This window comes from Ctenopharyngodon idella, chromosome 7 (genome assembly GCF_019924925.1).
Source record: "Ctenopharyngodon idella isolate HZGC_01 chromosome 7, HZGC01, whole genome shotgun sequence".
NCBI classification, from domain to species: Eukaryota; Metazoa; Chordata; class Actinopteri; order Cypriniformes; family Xenocyprididae; genus Ctenopharyngodon; species Ctenopharyngodon idella.
In genome coordinates, this window is record NC_067226.1 from 40,334,369 (window position 1) to 40,351,470 (window position 17,102).

At 36.1% G+C, this 17,102-nt stretch overlaps 1 protein-coding gene across 2 annotated transcripts in view; it reads left to right on the forward strand.

Annotated features, from left to right (window-relative positions):
* The window catches only part of LOC127516366 (sodium/potassium/calcium exchanger 3), a 56,232-nt gene extending 41,643 nt beyond the window's left edge, over window positions 1-14,589 (forward strand). For both annotated transcript variants that reach the window (XM_051900929.1, XM_051900930.1), the window contains 10 exons: window positions 391-416; window positions 582-635; window positions 3,885-4,021; window positions 4,114-4,280; window positions 4,485-4,689; window positions 6,322-6,488; window positions 6,628-6,742; window positions 9,170-9,282; window positions 9,380-9,445; window positions 10,303-14,589. In XM_051900929.1, the coding sequence (XP_051756889.1) occupies window positions 391-416; window positions 582-635; window positions 3,885-4,021; window positions 4,114-4,280; window positions 4,485-4,689; window positions 6,322-6,488; window positions 6,628-6,742; window positions 9,170-9,282; window positions 9,380-9,445; window positions 10,303-10,413 (1,161 nt within the window). In that variant the 3' untranslated portion in view covers window positions 10,414-14,589. The remainder of the gene's footprint in view (window positions 1-390; window positions 417-581; window positions 636-3,884; window positions 4,022-4,113; window positions 4,281-4,484; window positions 4,690-6,321; window positions 6,489-6,627; window positions 6,743-9,169; window positions 9,283-9,379; window positions 9,446-10,302) is intronic.
* The last annotated feature ends 2,513 nt before the right edge of the window (window positions 14,590-17,102 follow it).

Here is a 17,102-nt window from a genome sequence, read left to right on the forward strand (position 1 = left end):
GAACCCAAGTGTGAATATTCTTAAAATTTCCAAACTGTTTCTTCCTATCACAACGTCATATATAATTATTTATATATATAATTTTAAAATCAAAATATAAAAAAAATCAAAATAAATCACTAACTAAAAAATTATTAGATATTTTATCTGTTTACCTGTGACCATTAACCAACATCAGAGAGCTGTGAACATGTGAATGTGTTGTTAAATGATTAAAATATTAACTTAAGATCTCAAGGGGATACTTCAAGTAAATATTTTACATCTTAGGGGTTCGGCTGAAAAAAAGTTTGGGAACCCCTTAAAAGCATAAACAGTGAATAATGACTGTCAGTGCTCAAATCCCAAATCCCAGTCATTTAACCCCTTCATTTGTCTACTTTTCTCAAGGTTATCTATGACGAACAAGTTGTATGGTAAGTTTTGCAACTGTATGTTTCTTCTACACTCATGTCCACATGTTCAAGCGGAGTAGTCTCATTATTTAGAAGCATTAGAAAGTTAATATATTTATACTTATATGAGATCTTTATACATATGAGAGTTGTATTCGCTAACATTTTTTGCATCCATTGTTATAGGTGGGAATCCATGCTTCTGATCTCCATGTATGGAGTCTATATCCTTATCATGAAGTGAGTATAAATAATGCTGTTCTCCATCACAGTGCCTTTAGAAAGTATTCAGAGTAGTATTCATAAAGTAAAGAATCCCTCCAAATTTATCATCAGATTAACATGCAATTAAGTTTCAGAAAACATTAATTTTGCGTAATTTAGAAGTATATTCTTTCAAAGTGTTATTTTCATAAGTATTCTTTTTAAATGTGTGCTAAAGTGTATTTCTTTTTCACATGGAATATCATGATGACCTGCAAAATATATAACAAAAAAAAAAAAAAAAAAAACAAGAAAAGAAACCAGCAACAATACTTCGAGTAATTAAGTACTTTACAACATTGGGGAGAATATTGCTCCACCTACAATACTTTCAAAAAAGGCAAGACACTTGTCAAGTCTAATATAGTTTTATTAGTATAGAATTTTTAACAATACATACTGTTTCAAAGCAGTGTTACTGAAAGTTAAGTCTGAAAACTTGTAGTAAGCAAGTCAAAGGCTATCGTGTTAAGGAAAAACTCCCTAGATGGTTAGGTTTGAGAAGAAGAAACCTTGGGAGGAACTAAGAAAGTGTGACATGTAATCCCAGAATTAATACTCATTGCCTTTGTCTGGCTCTAAATCCCAAATGAACTTATCAAATAATAGCTGAAACATCTTTTACACAGACCTCCCTCTTGCTTCAATCATATCAATTTTCAAGTGTCTCTTCTCTTCTCTGGGTTAAGAATTTACAAATTCAAGCTAATGCATTGCACCTCTTCCCTCTGAATGAGAGAAAGGACCATGTTCCATTTATTGTTTAGAAAGTCACCTGGATGAGCAACAGTGTTGTACAGACAACACAGCTTCTAGAGAGATAAGGATCTTCTAGATGACAACAGTCTTCATTAAGCACCTTTTAAGGCCATTAGAGGAGGCTTGAGCTGTCTGAGACTGAGATAAACATCCCTGCTCTCTATTTTATGGGAGGAGGGAAGCTGAAGCATGTTTTGTTGCAAATGTGTTGATAATATAAGATATTACATATTTATCCCATACAGATACAACTTTGTTGAAAAATGAAAAGTATGTTGTGTTTTGGAGGCATTATGTCCCCACCAAGTGCCTTAAAGGAACACTCCACTTTTTTGAAAATAGGCTCATTTTCCAACTCCCCTAGAGTTAAACAGCTGAGTTTTACCGTTTCCGAATCCATTCAGTCGATCTCTGGGTCTGGCGGTACCACTTTTAGCATAGCTTAGCATAGTTCATTGAATCTGATTAGACCGTTAGCATCTCGCTCAAAAATGACCAAAAATGAGTTTCAATATTTTTCCTATTTAAAATATGCGTAATATCATTGCGCCTGCTGCACCCATGGTACAGCAGCAAAGTTCCTTGATTATTACACCGAAATGAGTGTATAGTTCCTAGCCATATTGGCCTAGAAAATCGCAAATTTTCATTTTCCATCAGTCTTAGTACACGATGTAACTACAGAAGAGTCAAGTTTTAAATAGGAGAAATATTCAAACTCTTTGGTAATTTTTTAACGAGATGCTAACGGTCTAATCAGATTCAATGAACTATGCTAAGCTATGTTAAAAGTGGTACCGCCAGACCCGGAGATCAGCTGAATGGATTCGAAAAAGGTAAAACTCAACTGTTTATTTCTAGGGGAGTCGGAAAATGAGCCTATTTTCAAAAAAAAGTGGAGTGTTCCTTTAAGAGAAACAGCGACTCAAAACTCTTTGAGAGACTTTTGAAGTTTATATTAGTTAACTGTGAAACTGCAAAATGTACAATAATGTATTTATTGATACATTTTGAAAAACTATAGTATGAATAATTAGCAATGAATTTTAAGAATTTACATTTGTTAATCATACATTTCAAAGTTCCGCCTAAAAATGATCATTTTTTATATAGCACAGCTTCATGACAGGTAAGTATGCATGTAGGTAATAATGAAAAATGCTTAAAATATATGATGAGATTAAGTGAAATGAACAAGAATAATTTTCACTGAACTGAAGAACAATTAGATGTAGTGCTGCTTAACTAGCTCCAACCATAATCAAACACTCCTGAACCAGCTAATCTGTCTTCAGCATTGCTAGAAGGCTATAGGGAGGTGAGTTATATCAGGGTTGGAGCTAAACTCTGCAGGACAGTGACCCTCCAGGACCGAGTTTGCCCATCCCTGCACTAGAGGGTGCTAAAATCATACCAGGAGAATGCATAGGTATGCAAAAGCATATCAGGAGTGAGGATATATACTACTGGTCAAAAGTTTGGAATAATTACGTTTTTAAATGTTTTTTTTTTTTTTTTTTTTTTTAAAGAAGTCTTATATGTTCACCAAAGCAGTATTTATTTGATTAAAAAAATACAGTAAAAACAGTAATATTGTGAAATATTAGTACAGTTTAAAATAACTGTTTTCTATTTGAATATATTTTAAAATGTCATTTATTCCTGTGTGAATTTTCAGCATCATTACAGTCTTCAGTGTCACATGATCCTTCAGAAATCATTCTAATATGCTAATTTAGTGCTCAATTATTATTTATTATTATTGATGCTCAATTATTAGTAATTGCTGTTATGATTATCCATGTTGAAAACAGTTTTACTGCTTTTTTAGGATTCTGTGATGAATAGAAAGTTCAAAAGAATGGCATTTGTTTGAAATAGAAATATTTTGTAACATTATAAATGCCATTTAAAGTTATTTTAAATTGAAATACTGTTAGTTATTTTTGATTAAATAAATGCAGCCGTAGTGAGCATAAGATTTCTTTCAAAAACATAAAAAACAATTGTATATTTATATATTAACATTTAAATATATAAAATATGACACAATTTGTTTTCTAGTCCGTCAGAAACAGAAACTCAAATTGTTGGTTGATTTAGCCTTAAAGTCGGCATGAAACGGAAGTTGCGCTAGCCTTTTCTGCCCTATTGTTACATATATCTGAGTAAAACGGCTTCTTGAACAAGAAAACTTGATTTTGTCCATGGGGAATTGATTGGATGGTTGTGGTTTGCTCGTGTGAGTGACAGGTTGTCACAGCCTTGCACCAGTAAACATGTCATCAGAGAAGATAAGAGATGTCACTGCAAGAGAAGGAAGTTATTTTGAAAGACTACAGGGCACATGAATAATGTGTAATAATGATGTGTACAGATAAATCATTTATAATAAATACTGCAATATTCCATAAAAAATAAGAATGGTCGATTTTGATTTCATGGTGACTGTAATCTCATTCGCAGGTTTAACAGTCAGATTGCCAGCTTTGTCCAAAGATCATGTGGCAGGCCAGCCCAGTGTTGTGTCAGGAGAGAAATGTCCACAGATAAAGAGGGTGATGAAGTCAACTGCAACACCTCCATGGTGCTGTTGAGGAAAGGTACTCATGCATACATGTTTTTATTTTCTATAAAAACAGCACTTCCAAACTGGTGGGTCAAATTATGTATTTATTTTCTGTTTTGTTCTCAGCTCCAGCAGGCTCAGGGCAGGAGTCACCAGTAGTGATGGTGGATGAGCTGCTGATCTTGAGGCCACACCAGCTCTCATTCCCGGAGGCTGGGCTGCGTGTCATGATCACACCACATTTCTCCCCACGTACCCGTCTGACTATGGCTGGACGCATGCTCATCAGTGAGGTGAACTTTAATTTATATATATATATATGCACCAATTTCTTTTAATGGCAATTAATTTACTCTTCCTGTCATTTCAATTCAAATTCCAACTGACAAACTGAAAGGGGAGTAAATTCTTAAATTCAGAATATTGCCCAACCCTGCATTAAAATGTCAGTTCCTCTCATTTCCTCCTCTTTACCATTTCTCCATCGCTCATTTCAGAGACAGCGACTGCTCAGGGAGAGCAGGACCCCAGTAAAGACATTCAATTCTAGAGGGATAGTAAATGGAGGAAGTGTTGAAACACAGCCACTTGAGGATGCAGAAATGATGGATGGTAAGAAAGGAGTAAAGGTGGAAGGGGAAAACAATCATGAAGAAGAGGATGAGGATGGGGACGAAAGGTTCAGACCTCTCCATATTCCTGGTTAGTACATGAAAGCAGATCGAATGCAATTTATTAGTATTAAAAACATGCAGAAAGTTCCGCTTAATATACTAAACATTGGTTTGTTCCTTTGGTAGGCCGTGAATCATCTCTAGGAGAATTTTTATTTAAGGGCTAATATCTAATATGAATTTAACTGTATGTAATAAGTCGTCAAGACGCATTTATTTATATAGCGCTTTATGCAATACAGATTGTTTCAAAGCTGCTTTATATTATTAAAAAGGAAAATAATAAATGTCCTAAAATATTAAATTATGAAACAAATTCAATTTCAGCTGTAAAGCAGCGCTATTGTCAGTATTCAGCTCAATTTAGTCCAATGTTGATTCCGTTCAGTTCAATAACTGTGTCAATGTTGCAAAGTTAGTGTCTTTGCTCAGCTCAATTCAGTTCAAATTTTGTTCTCATCCGATAGTGTCAGTGCAGTTAAACCAATAGTATTATTGAATATTAACTTTTAAATCCAATAACAACCTGTTCTCACTCTGGCACAGTTTAGCACTTCATTTGTCAGCTTTAAGATCAGACCATTATTGTTCATATCAGTAATTAATTGTGTAATATTGTAAAGGTATGTTGGTAGTAACAGTAGCTACGTTTACATGGACACTTTTTGTTTTAGTCAGAATGAAATCATTCCGATTGATGGATCCAAACATAGTGTTTACATGAACGCTAAATAAATGGTCTGGTTAATGTGCACATTCAGATTTGATCTTTTGACATGCGCACACTGCACGTCAAGTTTCCCACTATTGGCGCTTACTAACTGTCCTTCTACCATTGCTGCTTTTCTTTGTTTTAAAAAGCAGACTTTATATTTATCTATTTCGGGTCTTAATTAGGAGACGCCAAGCACATGAAGCTTTGTGCTGTTTATATTAATCAAGCAGTAAAAATGCCCCTTACCGGACCTGTGGATAAGAGTCCGAAACAGCACTTCATAGACGATGAGTGGAAGGAGAATTTTAGATTTACGTGACTTTACACTATATTCAACAACAGCTTTTTTCTTCCGTCATACATCATTACGCCATTACGCCATTTCTACGTCATTGCACATGTGCAGAACTTTCCAGTTCGTTTTTTTTAATCTGATCAGATGTTTACATGTCCTCTCGATCGAATTAGAAGAGGTTTAAACCACCCCTTACAATCTGAATGAAATTTCAGTCGGATTTGGCCAATTCATTCCGATTGACGTGATTACATGTGACTTTTTTATTCCGACTGCTACTAGTCCGATTGCAAACGGATTATTAGGGTCCATGTAAACACAGCTAATGTATCTTCCCTCTGCATTCATTTAGTAAGACCTGTACAGAGTCAAGGAAAAAAATAGGCTATTTATTCTACTTTTGTTTTTGCATTTTTTCTTAAGAATGATTTTTTATGACCTTTTTTTCTACAAAAATTGTATTGAAGTAATCAAAAGATTGTTTTAAAAAAAATTTTTTTGTGGTTATTTTGTCTTTCTTTTCTTGGGAATCATTTTATTTATGTATTGTGATTTTATTTGTTTATTTATTTTTTACAAAACAATGAGTAATGTAATGGTGCTTTGATAACTTTTTATGGTTCATTTTCTCTGTGTATTGTGTGCATTAGCTGGTTACTGTGCGCGTATGAAGTGGTTTGTATCGTGGCCGCTGGGTGTTTTGCTGTATTACACAGTGCCTAACTGTGTTTTGCCACGTTGGCATCGCTGGTTCATGATCACCTTTATTGCTTCAACTTTATGGATTGCTATTTTTTCCTACCTCATGGTGTGGATGGTAAGAAAAAGATTTTAAAAAAATGGACATTCTTACTAAATATCCCAATCTTTACTCTTTTTTTTTTTTTTTTCATTCCATTGGTTGGTCCATTATGATGATTTTTATCATTGTGTGGTGTGTTTTTAATGCCTTGCAGGTCACCATCATCAGCTACACGCTAGATATTCCGGATTACATCATGGGAATCACTTTTCTGGCTGCTGGCACTAGTGTACCCGACTGCATGGCAAGCCTCATTGTTGCCCGTCAAGGTGTGTAACCTTTGTATGCATGCTTTTATTATCTTTAATATAATTTTTGGTAACACTTTACAATAAGGTTTCATTGTTACCATTAGTTAACTTGAACATCTAACAATGAACAATACTTCTACAGCATTTATTAATCTTAGTTAATGTTAATCTCAGCATTTACTACTAAATTTTTAAGATCCATTCCAAAGTTGCATCTGTTAACATTAGTTAATGCACTGTGAACTAATATGAATGTGAACATTTTTATTAACAAAAATTAACAAAGGTTAATAAATTCAGTAAGAATATATGGCTCATTGTTAGTTTATGTTAGTTAATGCATTAACTGTTAACAAATTAAACCTTATTGCAAAGTGTTACCATAAAAATTGTTTCAAAGAAACAGCAATTAACACATTGAATTAAACATCAAATTTTGAAGTAGAAAGACTGAAAAATAGTATTTTTTTATACAATGTACTCCAATCCTTCCAATAATCCTCATTTTACTGTTTACCTATATAAATTTTATTTAATTCATAGTTTTCAGTTACGTGACTGCCACGGAGACCTGGAGGGCAAAACATGCATAGAACTGTATTACAGAAAATCAAAAACGTGAACAAAATGCAAGTTTCGGGCGCTTGTGATCTATATACAGCACCTGCTGCAGTATTCCAACAACTTAAAACAGGGGAACATTCAAAAACACTTGTGCCTTAATATACTAAAACAGTGATATTAAAAGATCAAATTCAGTATAAACCTTATTGAAGATGCATACTATATACAGGTGAGCAGATGAGCCCAGAATATGAACGCAACATGCTAAATGGTTAAGCATTTTCTTTATAATTGTTTTCTTTGGAAAAATGCTTAATAAGGAACTGTGCATTGTGTTTATATTCTGGGTTAATTTGCTTGCCTGTACATACTGTGCCTAATCAATAAGGTGTATACTGAATTTGTTTTTTAATATCACTGTCTTACATTAGTACTTAGCACAAACCTAGTAAAAATGACTGGCGGGCAATGGAAGAAAGCCTTGTTTTTCCCTCCAGGTGGGCATTCCTATAAGTGAAAGTGAAAGTGACATGTGAAGGCCAAGTATGGTAACCCTCTACATTTAACCCGTCTAGTTAGTGCACACACATTAGGAGTAGTGAGTAGTGAACACACACACGGCAAACTGTGGACACACACCTGGAGCAGTAGGCAGCCATATTTGCTGTGTGCCTGGGGAGCGATTGGGGGTTAGATCCCTTGCTGCAGGTATTGAGACTCAAACCTGCAACCTTCAGGTTACCAGTCTGACTCTCTAACCATTAGGACATGACTGCCTCTGTAATAGGGTGTGATGTCAGTCAGCCCTTTGGCCCCGCCTCCGCTGGCTCCTTCCAGTCCCTCGTCTCCTCCTCTGTTGACTCTACCCGTCTAGGGTCTTCCAGTCACCAGTTTTGCTGTAGCGAGTGAATTTCCTGGCTGCACCTTGGCCCGTTGACCAGTCGGCTCCACCTTGGCTCCTCGCCCCCTTGGCTCCACCAGGGACCGTCGTCCTCACAGCTCTACAGGGCTCCCTTGTCCCACCAGCTCCACCTTGGTCACAAACCCCTGGCCTCCTGAACCTACAGTGTTGTTTTTCCTCAGCTGCGCCTGGGTCTCCAGGTCTCTACTATTGGCTGTTGGACCGCTAACTCCACCTTGGCTCCTCCCACAATTGGCTCCACCATGGGGATCTTCAGCCTGGCTGTGGTGGTCCTCTGCTCCACTGTGGGGGTCTTCAGTCTCATCAGTGCTACTGTGGTGGTCCTCCGCTCCTCCACTCTCCTGAACTTTAATTTGAACATTTTTCATTTATGGCTTGAGGAGGGGGGGGGAATGTCATGTTCAGTCTTAGTTTCAGTTTCAATCTTAAAGACTTTTAGATTGCTTCTCTTTGTTTTCCTTTGTTCCTGATTGTATTTAGTTGTCATGGTTAATCATTATATGATTGATTAGAGTTCACCTGTTCTGGATTATGTTCATCACCCATTTAAGCCCTTAAATTCTTTGTCTGGTATTGTTTGTGTTTGTATGCTACGCGCTGTTGCATTTATTCTCACCTTTTGTTTAATTAAAGTTACTTTGTTTCATCCGTGCCTCATCTCATCATCTTCCTCAATCCCTACATGACACACACACGCTGGATTTCCATGTCTTATGGGGACTTTCCATAGACATAATGATATTTATACTGTACAAACTGTATATTCTATCCCCTACCCCTACCCCTAAACCTACAGAAAACTTTCTGCATTTTTAAAATTTCAAAAAAACATCACTTAGTAAGATTTATAAGCTTTTTTCTTCATGGGGACAAAAAATATCCCCACAAGGACAAGGATTTTGGATACTGCCAATTATTTGAAAAAATGTATTACATTGATGTTGTATTTTGTGTCTCAGGTATGGGGGACATGGCAGTGTCTAACTCCATTGGCAGCAATATCTTTGACATCCTGCTGGGACTGGGCTTCCCCTGGGCTCTAAGAACTTTAGTAGTACACCATGGATCAACAGTGAGCATTTTACTTATTCTAAAAAAAAAAGCTGTTTATCCAATGCAAATGTGTTCCCGTTGATGCTTTTATCTGATTGGTCTGTGTCTTTTATCAGGTATTCATCAATAATAAGGGCCTGGTCTATTCTGTCATCCTGCTGCTCGCATCAGTCTTCCTCACTGTGAGCAACCCAGTACCACAACATACAAGCTCTACACCAGAGATTCTCTACCATATTTGGTCTGCAGATAATTGCATAATTGGAAAAAAAAAACTAAAAATATTTTGGTAACACTTTAGGGTCCAATTCTCATTATTAACTAGTTGCATATTAGCATGCATATTTCTAGGATATTAGCCGTTTATTCGTTCTTATAAAGCAGATATTGATGCCTTTTTCTGCAGGACCATATTCTACATCCCTTAATCCTACTAATACCTGAACTTAACAACTATCTTACTTACTATTAATAAGCAGTAATTGGACCCTAATCTAAAGTGTGACCAATAGTTTTAACAAAAGATAACACTTTATTTTACAGCATCCTTGTTACATGTTATATGTAGTTACTATAGCAATAACTATAAATTATGCATAATTACATGCAACTAACCCTAAATCAAACCCTAACCCTGTAGTATGTGCATATAGTTCATTAATATTACTTAAATGCCTAACTACATTGTAACAAGGACACTCTAGAAATAAAATGTAAAAACGTACTATAACATATAGAAGAGTATTTAATTAAAATAAAAATAAAAAACTACACTGTGCCCATCTTCACAAACCCAAGGTTGAGGACCATGTGTTTTTATGCACACAAACTGTTGCAAACACCCAAATGGTCTATAAGCCGGAAACGTACATCACCATCTACTGTGAGAAATGGGAAATGCATTCCATCTGACCTGAAGCAGGGATAAAAATGAACCAAAAAGTGGGATAGAGGCAGTGAAATCCCCCTTAATCACATACTGACTACCCACATACTCAATGCTATTGGTGTTAATGTTAACTGCGTATGTGTCTTGTAGGTCCTGAGTGTGCATCTGAATGGCTGGAAGCTGGATCGGAAATTAGGGTTTGGTCTCTTGCTCCTTTACTCTGTTTTTTTGCTCTGCTCCATCCTCTTTGGTCAGCTCTAGAGGCTTCAAATGAGTTTATATCCTGCAATTCTGACTTTTTTTTTTTTCTTCATTGTTTTTGGTTGAATTTTATAGTGCTTTTTACTGTAGATCAGGTACTAAATCTTAGCTGATTTCATGCCTGCATCCAATGTAGCAGCAAAAGGAAATTTTGTGCTCTACAGAATGGTTTTCGAAGCATTTAAACTGAAATGACAGTGTTCAAATCCGATCAGTCTTTTGTTCTGTCCATTAAGCACTGCTTTAAGCTGGAAGGTATACTGTATAATATGTTTCTATCAGTCTGCCATCTTACAAGAACACTGAAGTATTACAATAAGTCACTGTTTAGCTGCTTTGCTGTGTTAAATCCTTGTGAAAAAGAAGTACACTTCTAAAACCTAAGTGTCATGACTGTTTCTTAACACACTTTTGACAAGTGTACTTTGTAATAAAGAGAAAATGTAAAAACTTTTAATTTGACATTAAGTGCACTTAAGTGGCCTTTTAATTCAATAATATTATATTATCTGCAAGTACAGTTTTTTAAAAATATAAATGTTGAGATTTGAAGTACATTACAAGTGCACATTCAATACAATTATGCGCACTTCTTTTTCACAAGGGTAGTCCTGCTGTTGTGTTAGTTTGTACAACAGTTCAGTTAATCCCTAAATCTGATTGGCTGAGCTGCCTTCCAAGAGTACCAATAGAGAGTATAACAGCACTGGGGCATTTCACACAGTTCGTATTATTCTGCTTGTCTGTGTTCAGAGATTTCCAGCTTTTGTATACAGTCTCTCTCACTATTGAGGTAATGTAAAACTCATAGTGGACAAGTGATTACAAAACGCTGGAAATGGCTGTTTTTCAGCCTTACTGATGTACACTATACCAGACCAGCTTTTGGTCTGTTTGTTACTTTGTTGACATCCAAAACTTGATGCTTTGGCTCCTTCTGGAACTACATTTGAGGTTGTATGTTTATATACACCTTGCAGAATATGAGAAATGTCAATTTATAAATTAAAAAAAAAAAAAAAAGGGATCATAAAAATTGCATGTTGTTTTTTTAGTACTGCCCTGAATATGGTCCACAAGACCAAATGAATCAGTTCAAAAGTTCACACCTTTGAATCTTAATACTGTGTGCAGTTACCTAGAAAATCCATGTTGTTTTATATGTAAACAACTGTGGTGTATTTAGTGCTTCCCTAAATAAGCTTCTCTGAATAAATACAAAACAAAAATGCAATTTTTATGATTCCTCTTATGCATTTATTTTTTAAAGCTGCTGTCCGTAACTTTTTTTGGTTAAAAATTATCCAAAATCAATTTTTGAGCAAGTACCATTACCAGCCAGTGTTCAAAACTATCTCCTTATCTTAGCCCAATTCACAACGGTAAGCTTGTAATAATGTTTTATAATTCTGGTGGTACTGGTGGGTTTCCACGGGAAATTCAAGCATGTCTTTGTGTCATTGCGTCACATCTGTAAACAGAAAGAACGAGTCCCAGAAGGCTATATCGCATGTGAGGCAGATCATTTATAGCCTTTTCTCACCGCAGCTGCAATAATTAAACTTATCATTTGGATGGCGGATTGTATGGTGTGAAAAATTATTGTTAGAGATTAGACTGTACAGAAATTTTAATCTACAGGTAATGCTACATACTAAATACACATAGCCACGCAATGCTGATGTTGTTAACATTAACAATTTGAGAACAAAGTTTAACAATAATATTAATTTGAATAGTTTGACGTGATCCGAGCTAAGCGTTCGTTAAATTTAATCACCATAGGCAGCGCGATTTATTATAATACTTTTTTTTTCTAAGTTGTTCAGAACAAAAGTGGGAGACATGTTACTTACTTGTTCAGATGACATTTTCCGGTGAAAATTCTTACTTTGGTCATACTTCAAGACTACAGTCTGTGATTCCGAAGTACATTATTCACACTAACAGCAAATATTAAATTCTTCTACAACTTAAAAATGATAATTCCGCAAACAACTGCAATTGCTGGTTTCTAACAGAGATGGCGACAAAGAGGCAAAACTTACGGAATGCAGCTTTAATTATTAGAATTTTGCAGGATCTACAAGGTGTTTGTAAACTTATGACCACAACTGTATTTCTATATATTTCTAAATAAAGACTCTTTATGAATTAATTGTTTATAGAACAGTTGCAGTCGTGCTGTACTCAATATCAGCATTCAGATAATCACAGAGTTGTCAATTCAGAACAACATACTGTACCACATGACAGCATTAAACAAGTTGTTTTTAGGAATATATGTAATGATCAAGCATGCATGCATCTATGCTAAATACAGTGTTGGGTTTGTAACTTCTAAAATAATTAGGCACTGATTAAAACAATTTAATCAGTAACTGTCTTTTAGATTACACGTTTTAAGTATTATAATTTAATTATTTTTGTAGCACTTGAGCTATATCTTATTTATTTTAATAAAAAATACTGTTGTATTGTTCTGACAAAAAAAAAAAAAAAAAAAGACCAGATATGAACATATTCCTTAAACTACTGCACATCTTTATTATCAACACAAACAGCCTTAATTGTTTCTTCAATTATTGCATGTTTTGATAAAAATAACTAATTTGTGAATTAAAGAAATAGTTCACCCGGAAATGAAAATTCTGTCATCATTTACTCACCCTCACGTTGCTCCAAAATTGTACTGCTACTTTTAAAAGAAAATATTTTGAGTAATGCATAATTTTTTTTCCATTCAAGTGTTCCATTTCTAAAAATATCTTCTTTTGTGATAGAATTTTCATTTTTGGGTAAACTATTTTAAGTACCATTTAACACCACTTTCACCACACAATAGTAAACCAGTTAAAAATAACAGCAGACTATTAAAGTTTAATAGTTATTACTTTTGCTGTGGATATAAGCATCTTTTGGAAATCAAGGACATGTCACATAAAGATCAACCAAACATATTCCAGCCTGTGGCTCAGACAGCTCACTATTAGTAAATTACAAATTAATTAACTAATTTATTGCTGTTGACTGATGGTAATATAATCAATATGTCAGCATGAAAAAGTAACTGTACTCTGATTGCGTGTGTGTTTCATTTTTAAAATGTAATGTATACTCTAATTACAAGTACTTGGTTTTTGTAATAGGATTATGTAATAGCACTGGTTATATAAAGACTGTTTATTTACTGTAGTTATTGACAAAGTAATCACGTTGTGGTAATTCTGTCTTTAATCTGTTTGCACTGACTGTAGCAATACTTCTGAATTCATAGACTGATGACTTGATTTGTTTTTGATGATCACTGTAAGTGAGTGTGGGAATACTTGTAGAAACAGTAGTTCTTTAAGCGATAAACAAAACACCACAGGTTTGCCTGTAGTAGTAATTTAACGTGATTGTATTTTTGATAGTAGTTTTTTGGATGTTTTTTTTAAAGAGGTTTGTAACTGGTTGTTATAGAATATAATATATGTGTACTGAATTTTTTAGTGAAATTTTAGATTTCCCCCCTTGCAGTCAAAAATGGTTCATTTTACTAGTTGTAAATTGAAAAAAAAAAAAAAAAAAAATCATATTATTGAAAAAAGATATTTAGGTAATTTTTAGGGATATACGTTATTTATATAGGTTTAAGCTTGTTTGTTATTACGTATGAGAGTACACAGAAAGAAAACTTTACTGTCTATATTTACTACAATTTGCCTAGTTTTATAAAGTCAAGTTGAAATGTTTATAATATTTCTATATTAGACATAAATGTGGTGGATATGATGTGAGTACTGTAGTGTTGTGTGTTAGACTGGATAAAAATCAATGAGTCAAACAATGTCTAGTCTATGCTTTGCTAAAAGATCCCTTAACATTTTTGAGTTGTTTTTTATTGATGTCTTAAATTTTAAAATGAAGTATACTATTGTACATTTTCACTATTGATACCATTTGTTGGCATATATATAAATATGTATTCTGTTACTTCTGTCCTGTGAGATTCACCAAATTCTGTAAAGATTACATTTGCTTCTGGTTTTAGAGACTAAATGGTCAGTGCAAAGACAAAACAGTGATGCCACTAAATAATAATCATGGCGGGGAGTGAAAATCAAATGCTTCATGGCTTTTGTTCTACAAAAAGTCTGTTCTTGTGTGCAATAAAATGTGCAATAAGAAGAATGAGAGGTTCTGTCAGTGTTATTTTAGTATAATTGAGATTGAATTAATGTTTTCTTTTTATCATTTCATTTTAGTTTTAGTAATTTTGTTGTGTTTTTGTCATTTTTAGTTTTTTTAGTTAAACTGTCAGAAAAAAAAAAATCTTAATTATGTCAGATAACACTTAAGCAAAACATGGTCAGGTCAAAGTGTCTGAATAATTTTTGGTTCAAACTTTTTTTAGCAATTTTACTGGTAGTCCACTGTATGAAGAATTTTTGGGTATAATATGTTACAATTTACTTTATTTTGCTATCCTAACTTACATAAATGAACTATAGTGTCCTGCACCCACTAGTAAAAAAAGAATATGTATATATATAGTGTCTGAAAGTGTCTTCTTTTCTCTCGAACATGGTAGACGATGATAATGATTTTTTTTTTTTTTTTTTTTTTACTAACATTAATGACACAGACAACAGCAAAGGCTGCTGTCACTTTAAGAAGGAAAGCACGGACCGAATAACTGACACACATCCGGTTTCTTTCTCAACTGTTCACTTATGACAGAACCGAGAGAATACTTGCCGAGACAGGTATTTTGACATAATTTTGTATGTATGTGTCCGTTAAAGTGCAAGAAAACGCGAAAGAGGAATTAATTCGGTGTTGTGTTCAAGCTCTCTCTCTCTCTCTCTCTGCATGCGTGTGTTTCGGGGGTGTGAGGCTGTGCGCACAGATAACAGTTTGTGAGTCCCATTTTTCGCCTCTTCTTCCGCTTTTTAAATCGTTTGAATGTGTTAATTGGCGAGACAAAACACATCCAAATGACAAACTTTCACTCTATGATGGTAAATTTAGCAGTTAATCCGCGAATCACATGCGTGCCGAACCGTTGGACCTTATCTGAATGGATCACGGATTAACTGCGATCTGTGCAACCTAATAATTAAATAATTAAAGAACAAACTTATCATCATGATTGCTATCTTACCAGAGTTGGAGAAAAATCCTACTCCAGTAAGTAAACCGGTCCCTGTGAACCGGTCCTCAAAAATGTTGGTATTCAAAAGCGCTTCCCTCCATGTTTTCTGGTACGCATCGTTTATTTTTTTACCGCGCATGCGTACCTGCGTACCACTTATGTGCACCCCGTATATATATATATATATATATATATATATATATATATATATATATATATATAAAGGATAAGGAGGCAGCTCAGTTTGGGGAACAGTAGTGTTGTCCGAGTCAGACCCAGAGTTGATGGCGATGCTTGCCCGGGCTGCTGAGAAGGTCGGGCTCAAGTGGAGACCTCCACCATGTCCCGAGCCCTCTAGGTTGGATGATTGGTTTCTCAGGGCGGCTCATGCTGGTTCTCAATGTCCCGCCCCAGTCCCATTCTTCTCAGAGGTGCATGAGGAGCTTACTAGGTCATGGATGGCACCTTTAACTGCCATAAACAGACCCAGCGTCTCTACCCTCGATAGTGGGGCTGCCAAAGGGGTACACGGAGATCCCCCAGGTGGAGCGGTCAGTTGCGATGCAACTGGAGCCTGTGGGGAGGCTGCCTCCGCCCTGCACGCTATGGAGTTGCTCCAGGTCCATCAAGCCAAAGCGCTCAAAGACCTGCACAAGGGTGGTCTCGACCCAGAGGTTCTACAAGAGCTGCGCACAGCACTCAAGAGCTTTGCCCAGCAGTTCTCGGCTGCACATAAGCAAATGGAGGCGATTAAACATATCCTGCCCCAGTGGACAGCTGCTGCGACCACTGGACCGCCAGCCATAGCGCCCCAGTCTGCTCGTTGCCGAGGGCACCCCCCTGCATCTGCCCCCACTCCCACACAGCAGCAGCCTCCATCCAAGCAGAGTTGTGGAGCCGGTCACAAGCAGGGCGCCCAGCCTGTCCAGGCCCCCACCAATCCTGGCGGCAAGCGTAAGAGCAAGAGGCCCTGAGACGGGCGACCCTGAGATGGAGGGATCAGCTCTTCGGGAGATAGAGCTCCCCCAATGGAGGGCTGAGTGGAGAATCTTTTGTTTTATTTTTGTTTCAGCACTGGCCCTAAAGCCAGCGGTACCCAAATTTTCAAGAGGGCATGGAGAGCAGTGGATGGTGCAGAACCGTATCACTCTCATCATCCTATATTGCCAGCGGGCAACAGTGGTTGGTTCCAGAGCCTTCTCACGCACCCTCTGCCAAACCTGAAGACAGGGTTTTACAGCCCCTACTTCATTGTACCCAAGAAAGGCGGTGGGTTATGGCACCTGCAAATTTTGAACCTGCAAGTTTTGAACCGAGCACTTCACAAGCTACCATTCAAAATGTTATTCCCAAGATTGGTTTGCAGCAATCTACCTGAAAGACGTGTACTTTAATATTTTTGATTCTCCCTCGACTCAGGCCGTTCCTGCGCTTTGCATTCGAGGGTTGAGCATATCAGTACAAAGTCCTTCCCTTCGGGCTGTCCCTGTCTCCCCTGTGCAGAGTATCTCTTTTCTCGGGATAGAGCTGGATTCATTTGAACAGACAG